Consider the following 13,002-nt stretch of genomic DNA (forward strand, 5'->3'; position numbering starts at 1 on the left):
AGACTGCAGTCACGTATAGGAGTTGAACAAAAATTAATAAAATAGTCCAACCCCACTGAGCACAGGCAACAACTTACACTGCAAGAATTAACTTACATTTCAAGAAGTAAAATGAACAAAATAACCCCAGCCCTTTCTACATTACATTGGCTGTTTTATGGTCACACGCAGCAGCTACAGTCTGGTTTAAGGAATTACCAAACACAGGGATATAGGATTTACTGCAACTACATGAAATGGACCACCACAGTGCTTTCCACTCTCTATGAACTTAAGCTTGATTAAGCAATGGGACAGACCCACAGATGTAAATGAGACACAGCACACCTGCTTTTAGTTACATGATTTTGATCTTTAAGTGGTACTCACACAAAATTTGGGAAAATTCTGAACTTCGTCATCTGTATCACTGTAATAAAAGCTACTTCAAATTAAAAAATTTAAATTGAAAAACAAAAGAAAATAAGGAGTTGTTTAACAACTTAAAGAGCACGCTATAATTGCATTTTGCCTTGACTGTGTCTGTCCCTTTACATTTTTCAACTGATGTTTAGGATTCACAAGACTTGTTTGTATTTCAGCTACTCAGAAGCTCTCACTTACCTTGAAGAGTGTGGCTTTTTCAGGGATTATTCCTTTAATCTTCACCTGAGGCTCCAGAGGAAGTGGAATAAGTTCCATGTCTGCTAAATTCATCTTTTCATTATCAGCTAACAATGCCTGAAGCCTCTCATTCTAAAAGAATTAAAATTTGTTTAAGAAAAAAACCACAAAACATAAACCACACACTAGGTATATATGAAGTCCACAAATGAAGGATGCATTACTAACGAACATTCAATTTATTCAATTCTTTATCTGTACAACGAATCAAGGTTTTACTCATATAATCCAGGAGAATAAAACTTTCTATCTGCAGTAATTTGAATAACAAAGGAGATAGTCCATTTGGTGTTAGCCCCATCAAGCAATTTTCTAAGTTCCAGATGTGACAGTCTTAAAACAACTTACTTCTAAACTGCCTGCACAAAGCACAGGATGATTTGTTTTTCATACCAAAAATTAAATGTTAGTTGTATTTCAGAAATTGATTAAAATCCAACTCAGAAACTTTATATCCCTCAATTCCACCAAGGAATTTCCTACTACCAAGGAACCAAATGGCCTATAGCTTTCACTGATCTCACTTCCAGGCTTGCTCGACATTCCTCCATCTGTAGTTATCAGAAACACAAAGCTGCTCAACTTTTGAGTATTTTACACTTGGTGTCCTACATAGTAAAGGTTGAATACATTAAAATCTCTAGTCTTTTCCCTTGTCGAATATGAAAGACACAAACAGACAATAAGGAGGACCACAACTGTTAGGAGTAGTTCTAGTGCTTAATTGCTGCTAGCTAGATTGAAATCTAAAAGTAAAAGCCATGTATTTCTTAGTTTTTTAGCGATCTCTTAAAAGAATATACAACTGAACACTACCAATGTACAAGCAGGAAAGAGAATCTTAGAAATTGAAAAATTTTCCTCTTCTTTTAGCCTTTGTTATCGATACACAGAACAAATTGCCTCACTTTTTGTTAATAAGTGCTTTATTTTTCTGCATAAATATACCCGATACATTTAAAGAAACCATCACACTGAAAAATTCATGTTTAAAAATACTGATGTGTGTCAAAGGAAAACATTACACATAAACAGAAATCTCTCTGCATTTCCACTTTCTTTCTCAGACCCACTTGCCAGGGGCACTTAAAACACTTTAGCTAAGAAGGACAAAGCTTCCTGAAACATATAACAGAAAGCCTTTTCCTCAAGACCCAACAGAAAGCAGAATTCTGATAAACACATACATTACAGAAGAACAGTTTTGTTGCTTTTGGAACAAATGAAACCTTGCCAGTAACTGATTTTCACTATCTGTCCTGCCATATCACTCACATGACAATAACCTGATACTCTCCCACATCCCCACAAAATGTTCGGTTATATCATCAACTGTTTAACAATTCTCACATATTTCTTTGGCCAAAGCACCCCATGAGTGCTTATAAGGGCCTCTTCTGTTTTCTATCTACAAACTTGAAACACACTTTGGAGCTTTGAACTATCAGAACCTTTCTAAAGTTTGTTCACAGTTAACCAAAATTATTGCAGAAGGATGGACATCTGTTACAGATGTCAATGCTAAGGAACTTTAATTAAAGGCTAACATTCCTACCCACTGTCAAATTTAGGCCACAGACAGGCTTTCCAATCCTTTAGTTACCTTTTTCTTACGATTCCCACTTTCACGCTGCACTGCCTTCATTACATGAACCAGCCGATCTACAAACGTCTGCTGGGCTGCCAGAAGCGAGCGCATAACTCTGACACACTTATCACCCTAAGAGAATGAAAAGTAACAGAATTAATTCCTCATTCGGTAATTACTTTATCTAGAAATCATTCCTTTATTCTTAGACCTTTGGGCTTTTAAGAGGTTAAGTGAATAATGATCAATTTCCCGTCAATTCAAAAGGTATTTTCTGTAAAACACAATCACAGTCACTGTAGCTGGCAATCAATTATCTGACCTAACAGTGCACTTCAATTTGCTTCAACAATTTCATGGTGAACAGCCATGCGTGACAAACCAATTCACACAGCCAAAGTAAGTTAGTATGGGTAACTGCAAAATATTCTTATGAAGCACAAGAATCAGATTCAAGTAACCCCCCTAAAATTGGAAATAATATAAAGGTGAGATACATGGAATTATGTAAAGACTGCAAACTTGCTATACAGTAAGACTTCCAATTCACAGAATTTTTTTCGGCTGTTTTAGTTTTTTTTCCCTGCTGCTTCAGCACCCTCTGCTGCCGACACACAGAATAGCAAGGGCTATTTCTGAGTTCCACATGAGTCTCTCCACTTGTGCCTCAAGGACAAGAGTTTACAATAAACAACTAAATAAACAGTAAATAAATAACATTGATTACAGAAGGCTTTTAAAGTGTTTTAGACCCAGTGTAAGGCAGGGTATTTTAGAATCAGTATGTTACTAACAGGAGCAAGCAACAAAAGAGAAGAAAGAGTTCTAATATTTGCTCTTTTCATTTTTGGCAGTTTCTTCAGCTTACAAATTCAAAATTCGAGCAGGAGTGGAAGCTTTTATAAAATTTCAATGCATGTGACACACATACACAAAAAAACCCTACACAGCCTCTTAGACACCTGAACCTTTTTAAGGAAGAACTATCCCAAATCATTACACACTTCCTGATACAGAGCCATTACCTTCAGCAAAGCCTGACTGAATCTTCTCATCACGTTTAAGTACATTTCGTGAGTCTTTGGGTCCCTCTGCTGCGTATCTTGGTCTTCACACTCCACTATTACATACCTGCAGCATAAAAACAACCGGAGTTACGGCTTTCTCTTGGAGCTACACAATTCGAGTGAAATGCAGTAACCCTGTATTACCGACCTGGAACTAAAAATGAAGATCATCTTTAGCTCAACCAACAGTCGAACTCTTAAAATTGCATAGTCCCCAGTTCCATTTGGATCAGGAGAGTCTATCAAAGTGTCTCTGGTTTTTCACTTACAGTGAAGTGTCATGACTCAAAGAGGACACACCTGAAGTCCAAATCACATGAACTCTCCAGCCAAGAAGTACAACTGAGCATGTTTTCCACTGTGAACCATAATTCCACCTGCTACATAATTTAGTGGCTGCAAACTTGTTATTCAAGAGCACCTACAATACAAGGAGAATCTCACTCTACTTGCTCCCTGTTTTACCATTAGAAATGGTACAAGGAAAAGTATCCATCCTAAAGCAGCTGTGCAGAGTGTACATGCCAGAGTTTCCATTTCTAAATTATTAACTGGATACAAAACTTAATAGTACAATCTGGAACACCTACACTGAAAATTTATTTTCATGTTAAGCAGTCATTTGCAGTGCTTTTATCTAAATTTCTACTTGCAGCACTGACAAGCAAAGAGTAGCTATTAACTGAAACCTATGTACATATCTGCTTTCTGTTGGTCAATGTATCTCCTAGTACTACCCAGCAAAAACATTCAATAAAAATATAACAAAGTAAAAGCATAATAAATAGTATTAAAAAAAAAGAAATTAGCATCTCAGTAAATTTTCAAACACTGCATTTGGATTCAAAAGTGACTACTTCAAGACAGTCTCTTGGACATTACACGTCAGCAAGAATTACACCTTCCTTATGTACTTGTAGAGAATCTCTTCATGACAGAATAACTGTGAGACAAGACTAGAGGTCTGTCATTTGCAGCTGACCAAATTTGAGTAGTCTTATTTATAAATACACAGTGTATTACATCCACTAGAATAAGGCATATATAACTTATTCCAGGTGTACAACCCCAATGAAATCTGTAACTAAAGATTCTTCCTAGGGCCTTGCTAATGCATGTTATAGACTGTTCTCACACAAATGTGTTTATAAAAGTAAGTCCAAAGTCTGCATGTAAACTTGAAGGAAAAGGAGAAGTAACGAATTGAAACATGCCATTTTCATCTTCATTTGTTAAAAAGCCCTGGACAGTTTCTCAAAGTTATTTGAAGCAAGGAGTAAGAGTAATGGTTCATAGTTGGGTAGGTGTCTCGTATGTCTAAAGAGGAGACAGAAAAAGCAGTAGCACTGACTTCTGAGCCACTGTTAAAGGACAGGATAGCTTTACAATGACAAGTGACTGTGCAGAAGGTTCCATTTTCAAGGGTTATTGTACTTTTTCCATTGATTATTTTAGTTGCATGCTGTGTCTGGATAGTTGAAACATACAATTGATCAGCAGCCATGAGGATTTATGGCTACGTCACCTCATACAGTGGCTGCAACATTTGTATTTTGTCACTGAGAAATTGACATGTCTGGAAAGAAAACAAAGAATAAATTGACTAGGGTTTTTGGTTTGGTGGACTTTTCTTATTCGTTTTGTTGAATTTATTTTTTTTAAGTCATAAGTCAAAAAACTCCACAGAGTTACGGACATTTAAACTTTCTGAGATGTTGCTGAAATGTAAGAGAACAGTTTCTATCAAGGTGATAGAAGAAAGTTAAGATAACAACATCTTAATTAAGAATATTTGACTAGGTCAAGCGCTTGGTTTCTACTCCCACCAATTCAGACTACAATTATTTTAATAATTTATATTTAATAGTAATTTTTAATGAAGCTGAATATTATCTTTGGCCACCGCAACAGAAGTAACTATTGCTTGCAAATGTACATAAGTAATTCAGTTAAGTATCTTAAAATTCAACATAATAAGAATAATTACACAATAAAACTTAGAAAGTTATAAATGGACTCTCTCAGCATAGTTTACAGGTTTCTTGCAAAAATTTTATAAAAACTGTTGATTATATTTTACATCATATATCACATTTAGTTCCCAATTCACAACTTATCTGTGGTTAATGCTCTTAGCACACTAAAATATGATCATATGATTAGTATTTTTGGTTATTTGATGCAGCTACAAAGGTTGCAAATGAGAATCATATGACTTGGGTTTAGACACATAAAAGGCACCTAAGGTCTTCCTTTTAAAATACATAAGTACATGCAAGTAAATAGCTGTGAGTGTTGTATATATGCAGATGTTTGTACACTAATACACACACAGACTCACACTTTCACACAGTGCAGCTCTATCATCTCAGCTTGCTTCAAATGAGAAAATTCCTACATGCACATACTTGTTCAGAAGGCTTGCAGATTACTACTTTAGACATCTAATTTTACTCCTAATGCACTGAGCTGAGACAAGATCCTGAACTAAGCAATCCTACCTCTCTAGAGTATAGATGAACTAATATTTACAACCAAATTTCCCCCTTAAGATTGCACATATCTGCAATGACATTTTGTTTGTGCTCATAACCATAAATGGAATAAAACTAAAATTACGTTACAATTAAAAAAAAACTCCTTTATGAATCTTCTTAACATACACCTTTGATTAATATTTAAGTGCATAAGTTCAGTATTCTAGCCAACACTGTCAAAGATTATACGCACAAAAATTACAACCACGCAAATAGCAAAGCAGAGCAAAGGTGAACTTAATCTCTCCCCGAAACCATAAATAACTTGAATGACAACTTTTAACACTGGCTGCTTTTTGTGACATTGTACGTAATGTTCTAGACATTACCTTCCTTAGTCTAACAGTAATGCGTATTTCTACATTTCATTAGCCTCCATTTATAAATTACTATGTTTAAATGCCTATTGTTTTAAATCTACTACTTTACCCGGAGAAAAACTGAGATTCTGAAGCTCTCAAGACAGGTCATCTTTTCATGAGTATCCTTCTGGGCATTATAGCTTTGATTTCAATTACATCTTGATACATTATAAATATACAGTTTCTAACATACCAGTACAAGTAGTTTGCCAACGTGGAATTTTTGCATGCCCGTGATATCAAGAAAGTGCAAAGGTCTTGCTGGAAGGGATTTAAGAAGAGCAAAAAAAAATTTAGGTTACAAAGAAATCTAAGCATCTGAGAGAGAGACAAAGTTAAGGAAAAACACCAAGTAAATGTAAGAGTTGTGAGAGATATATTTCCTTCTAAAATCTGAATCCAATCCAGCAACACTACTAAAAAGTAGGTGGTCTGCTACTCCAATAATGTAGTTAGCAATATATAAAAAGCACATAATGTTCTCCAAAAAGAAACCTTTAATGTAATTTCCACTTTTAATATGTTACTCTTTCCTTCTATGCATTTGCATCTTGCTATCAATGCCATAACATTCAACTCACATAAAGATTTCCCACTTGGTTTTGTATCCAGAGCATCTAACAATCTTGAAGATATTCTAGATTTCAAGAAAACAAATTTGTATAGGATACACAACATTTACATGCTTCCTTCAGATTTTATAGTCCAGATAGCAAGAAATCTGTGTACCTTTACTGATATGCTCAATTTGAGGTTTATTTCCTATGCAGTATTAAGACTCAAACAGGACAATTCGCAACAGGGAATGGATCATTATTTCAAAGACCAATTAATCCGCATATCAGACGAAAATCACATTCCTTCAAAATGTCTTTACCTTCTATCTTTCCCTTCTTTCAGTCCCATTCCTATTATTTGTCTACTTTTGGCATAAACTGAATATAGTCCTTGGCAGAAGTAAACCAATACAGTGTCTCACTTAGGTTCAAAAAAGATGACATGTCAAAGAATACGAAAGAAGAGACTGCAGGGATTGAAATATCTGGATAACTGTTTTGTATTACAAGACTGTTTTAGAACACCCTGAACACATGCAGTTTTCAGTGTCCAATCAGTATGTGATAGCCTTTGCTATCACATAATAATTTTCTCTTTTACAGAAGAATACTTTAATTTCAATTTCCAGGCCCCCAGCTTTGCATACTGTGATCATGGACATAAAGAGACACTCTGTAAAAAAATTCAGTTAAGTCATTGCTATTTTCTTAGCATTTACTTTAAATCTATATTCTTTGGGCACTTTAAATATTCAGTGAGATTTACCCACAGGATTCAAATATTCTAACACAAAAGCAAGAAACAGTACCAGGTCACTAGAAAGGTACAATAAATAGAAAGTAAATCATGTGACTTACATCAAGGTTTTCATTTTCTGCAAGCTCTTTTGTCTTAGAAGTAAGAGGTGGAGAGGAAACAGGTGGAATAGGACTCATAATCTGGGAACTACACAAAGGAAAGCACGTAACTGGTATGATTCAAGGCTCTTGCTTAGGGGCCAGGGAGCATGCATGGAAATCACAATGAATTTCACTTCCACAGCACAATAAATTCAGAAAACTGGAAGAGTTTCCTTGCTACCTTTCTTTGAAGGTAGCATCCCAATCTTGTTTCAGAACAAACTGCATGAACAGCAACTTTGACAGCTGCAGTTCCTGAAAACAGCAAAAATCTGTGCCTGGAGAGCTAGACAGTTTATGCCTGTGAAGGACATTCACTCAAACAAACTTTGCATTTTATTAAATCTTCCATTCAAAATAAGCAGACATAGATATGAATTCAACAAGTCTGCATTTCCAGGAGCTTTCTCAAATGTTCTAGGATGAAACTGCTGATACACAACACCTGCAAGCACTAGTCTTTGGAATGAAACTACACAGATTGCTTATTTGCAAGGCAAAGTTTTCAGATGGTAAATTTACCTGAAAAGAAGTAATTAAATAGCTCTCCCAAGATCTAAGTATCATTTGAGCCTCAAAATACACCACCCTTCCCACAACACCCACTTTTACGGCTTTGCAGAACGATCAAAAAATACACCCTTGTGTTACAAGTCATTAGAAGCTTATGACTGAAAATTCTAAAAGTCTGTAACAAATATTCACAGAAGACTTTGGTTACCAAGTTCATTTGCACTTTGCTTAATACTTTATTAGCTACTTCAGTCTTTCTTTTGGATTCCTGCAAGACTTGTTTCCACAAGTCTACACCTTCTTTTGCAGAAGCAGAATGAAATTTCTTTTCACTTCAAATTGACTGGACTTTTAGATCCACATTCTGTGAGGAAAGCAGGGAGTGGAACCTCACATAACTTCAATGAAGACATCTTAACTTTTGCAAATACAGAAGGAAAAAAGAGCAGTGATTTTCCTGCTCTACAGAAGTTTTCTTCCTTTTGTGTAGTAAGAGCAAAGGCCACAACTTTAACACTGTTTGCTCTGTAAACTATGTATAATCAGGAAGCACATTTCATTAATGCTCCAGATTTGTTAGGTTTGATTTTATTCTTGGGGTTTTTTTTAATGTTCAGATTATAAAATAACATGATGAATATGCAAAGCTCCCCTAAAAAGAAGAAACAACTTGATATCTTAGAATATTACATGTTTCTGCCTTTCTGCTGGAAGTCTAAGCTTCTTACCTGTCAATTTCTGAAGCATTAGATCCAGATGTTGTCATAGCTTCTGACATGGAACCTTGACTGTCCCTCTTGCTAGGCTCCAGGCCATTCTTTATGCCATCGAAGTTTTCGTATTTCAATGCTTGGACTAACTGCAGCAGGTACATCAGCAAATCCTTAGGGGGAAAAAAAATCCAAGTGAAAGAAGGGTGTCAGTCAAAGAAAACTAGAACTCCTTCTGTTTACAAAATTGTAATTTACAGATAAACTTAGTCAGGATTTAGTGACCTCTAATAACATAGAAATGGAAGCCTCCCTAAACAAGCAATGTACCATAGCAACACTGGTGCTGGATGCAGTTTGACTCCCAAAAGACAGTGCATTATCATTCTACTATTCTTTGCTACTCAAAGACAGTAAGTACTAATTTAGTGAATATTCAGGTGCAATTGCTATGTTAAAATTCTCTTTAGTTAAGTTGCCCTAATTGCTTCCAGCATTCACAGAATAAAGCTTTCAATTTGTGTCTCAAAAGAAGAAAACTGAAAATTCAAACATAAATTGTACTATGGTATCAAGAATGGAAATTCTCTCTTCTCTTATGGACTATTTTTTTCATCCTTTGTGTAGCTGGTGATCTAAGAGAAAAAAAAACACATATCTAATCTGTTTTAGATTAAAGAACAGATTTTTAACCACTTACTGTCTAAAATCAGCTCGTTGCCTTTACTGTTCAACTTCTTCTGTTTACTTACCTTCCAATACTTTGTAAAAGGTACATTTTTAATGTCACAGCAGTATGACCTAGGCTATTGAAGTAGGCTTGAAAAAATACAATTTATTAATGCTCCCTATTTTAAATTCCTTTGATTTCCAAAGAATCAAGAGTTATGGTAATACATTCAAACCTGGGTTTGCTTTTTTTTTAACTGTCAAAATAAAATACATAAATCATTGATATTTAACATATTAGATTCTATTAAGTGGGCTCTATTTATAATCACAGCTCATCACATTCTAATCAGTACACAATTAGAAAGACCTCATTTCCACAGATAATCGACTCATTTTCTTTAGCAAAAGAGTATGATGATATACTGAATTCACCAGATGGATCTGCTGAAAATCCTTCCATTTACTATTTAAGTTCAGAGCACTTCTGCAGGTTAAGACTCCAAATTTATCACTGGTTTTTGGTGAGAGCTGTTTTACCTTGTTTAACAAAACCAGCTACTATTGGCAGTTCATGCTAAGACAACTACTAATGTGTGACACTTAATTATGTAAAGACTGCTTCCGAAAAACCTTACAATAAATAGCAACACAGTGAATAATCTTTTGTTTTCCTTTACCAATATTCAGGAAAATGTCGTGAAAAATAGCAAACATTCCAAGGACTCAATGAGATCAAAAATCCTGGGACCAGCTGACTTTTCCATGTACCAACAGAGCAGTGAATACCTCATCATCAGCCTGCTGAAGCCTGGCGACAGCGTAGCGCCGCACCGTTGGGTTGGTGAAGTGAGATGACAGAAGCTCCAGAGAATCTTCCACATCCATGGGCTTCCACTTGCCCAGCAGCTCCAGGGCTTGCTTTGCCTCTTGAGGTAGATCCCAGTTGACACACTTCAGGAATTTTGTCAAGGCCTAAACAGGGGAGTGGACAATTCATCAGTAGAAAGCTAGCCAAAGGAAATTATTTCAGAAACTAATGTCTCACACAAAGGTAGAAATAGATTCAGATTATATTTATGTAAGCACAGACTTGGAAAAGCTTACTGATAAGGGACGAAGTATCTTCCAGCCCAAACCATTTAACAACTCAACTTACCTTCTCCTGATGAGTAAGGTAATATCTGAACTTCCACACCAAATCCTGTTCCTCATACGTTAGTTGCTTTGTTGGTGGATAACTCACTATGATCTATTTGATACAGTCAGAAAGCAAGTTTAAAAACAGGCAAAATCAACAAGTTAAGAAAGTATACTGTGAGAAAGCACAACACTGACAACACAAAAATAGCTAGGGAAAAAAAAAAAAGCTTTCCAACAACACAAAGCTATGGTATCATGGTGATGCTTCTCAGTTACGTGGTTGATTGAATTGACAGTGCAGGCAAACACAATTGCTTTACGTGTACCACTCACACCTACATGACTTGCACAAAATACACATTCTTAACCCCCCTAAATGGTTAAAAAAAAAAAAAACAAGCACCTTATGTTCCTTTCTGAGTTGGACTCTTCTATCTAAGCACCCTGAAACATTTAACTAATGATTTTCTATAAACTAAAATTAACTGTACTTTCCTTAAACCATATATTATTACCAACCTACCTAATAAAACTGAACTTAGCCATCATATGACTGACTTACATTAAGCTGGTCTCGTGTAGTTGCATTAGGCTTCAGGTCATGATCAGAAGGTCCACTTCTTAAACTTCGAGCAAGTTTGTGATGTTTGCTTTCTACTAAGTTCTCCTAAACGCAGAGGGTAAGTCAATGTTTATAAATACTAAATTTCAGAGAATATTACTATTGAAGCAAAACCATCTAGAGAAGACTCACCAGTCTCTTGAAAAATGCATGAAAATGAAAATTCAAATCTGAAAGTACAGCATCTTCTGGCATTTTTTGTTTGTTTATTTTACAAAAAAACTCCTTTAATAATGCCTGGAGGATTGTTGGGAGTTTTGAGAGTCTGTTTCAGTTTCTGACTTAGCATTAACAAACCCTACCTTGCCTTTCGGTGAATTGCTGCAAAATGTAAGCGTTTCAGTCAACACATCCATGATTGACAGCACTCAAACGTGCTAAACACTCTATAAACATTTTCTTTAGGATGATGTTTGCAGCATAAAGCTTTGTATGCAAGAAAAAACATGTCAAAAACTTGTCCCACTGTTAATACCATGTTAGCAACAGTAGGAGCCACAATAGGAGCCACAGTGCCAACGAGTTTTCAGCAGCCAAGGCAGTTTCCAGCATTGTCAGGCTTGCTATTGCAGTGTTAGATTACACGGTGCTCAAACAGGGTTGCCAGTACAAGCCCACTTACATTAAGGTTCCCAAAGCTGCCAATACCAGTCCCACTGAATTGGCATCCACAATAATGGAAATCTTTTCTAGAACTGTACTTAGGCACTGTCTACATGAAAGACAACATACAAGAGAGTGTAGGGAGAAAATGTTTTAACAGAGGAAGCGACCAAGAGTTATTGCACCAGTCACTAAATTCTACATTCCTCTTCTTCAGCTCCCTCTTATCTTCCCACCCTCTAACCTCTTTTGCCAACAATCCCCCTTCTCTGCTTTCTTACACCTCAGAAGCAAGCACATTATGCATGGAAAGAAGGAGGTGAACATAAGCATTAAATCAATCCTTGTATTTTAATCTAGCAGCAGCTGAAATAAAAAAAAAATACAAAATTCAAACCCACTGATACTTCTCAACTGGTTAAATATATCTTGCCACTGGAATTTTAAAATATTTAAGATGGCAAGCTTTCATCTACATTTATGAAAAGTTCAACAGTAACTCTGTAATACAGATGGCACCACATGTAGCATGCTTACCATAGACATCTGGGGATCAGGAATCTTAACAATTTCAGGACTTGTTAAAATTGGAGATGACTCATCACCATCCTGAATGACAAAAAGTTGAAGGCATATGAAACATTTCAAGTTTTAGGGAGAAAATGTATCACATTAATGCATTATGAACTCTACTACAGTAGAAGAATGATTCAACTGCTGACGGTTTTAAGGGGAAAAATAAAATAATAAACAGATTATTTTTCTTGTCTTTTTCCCAGATGACAAGCGATTTGGCAAGACAGATGTAAGTTAACCAGAGGAGACACAGCTTGACAGCTCCCTACTGTGATGCCACACAGGTGAGTGGAGAAATTTGCCACTATTGTCATGTGTCCTCTGGAAGCATGAAGAGAAACAAAACCAGACTCTCTATTTCCACCAAACCCACACAGTTTTCCAGAAAAAAACACCACGTTGCTGAAACCACCTCCTAAAAGTTCAACACTTTAAAAGTTCAACAGAAAGATGTATGTAACCTTATCTCTCAGAGGTTCTACATGCTTAGAG

General features: G+C 35.9%; 1 protein-coding gene across 2 annotated transcripts in view; it reads right to left on the reverse strand.

The window, feature by feature from the left end:
• The window catches only part of PIK3C3 (phosphatidylinositol 3-kinase catalytic subunit type 3), a 66,763-nt gene that overhangs the window by 36,968 nt on the left and 16,793 nt on the right, over window positions 1-13,002 (reverse strand). The window contains exons 7-17 of one of the 2 annotated variants that reach the window (XM_063179619.1): window positions 12,472-12,543; window positions 11,954-12,043; window positions 11,272-11,376; window positions 10,726-10,818; window positions 10,356-10,541; window positions 8,916-9,070; window positions 7,633-7,720; window positions 6,411-6,478; window positions 3,277-3,382; window positions 2,267-2,383; window positions 604-735 (exon numbers count right to left, since the gene is read on the reverse strand). In XM_063179619.1, the coding sequence (XP_063035689.1) occupies window positions 604-735; window positions 2,267-2,383; window positions 3,277-3,382; window positions 6,411-6,478; window positions 7,633-7,720; window positions 8,916-9,070; window positions 10,356-10,541; window positions 10,726-10,818; window positions 11,272-11,376; window positions 11,954-12,043; window positions 12,472-12,543 (1,212 nt within the window). The remainder of the gene's footprint in view (window positions 1-603; window positions 736-2,266; window positions 2,384-3,276; window positions 3,383-6,410; window positions 6,479-7,632; window positions 7,721-8,915; window positions 9,071-10,355; window positions 10,542-10,725; window positions 10,819-11,271; window positions 11,377-11,953; window positions 12,044-12,471; window positions 12,544-13,002) is intronic. The other variant, XM_063179620.1, reaches the window with a different exon arrangement.

Source organism: Melospiza melodia, chromosome Z (assembly GCF_035770615.1).
Source record: "Melospiza melodia melodia isolate bMelMel2 chromosome Z, bMelMel2.pri, whole genome shotgun sequence".
Lineage (NCBI taxonomy): Eukaryota > Metazoa > Chordata > Aves > Passeriformes > Passerellidae > Melospiza > Melospiza melodia.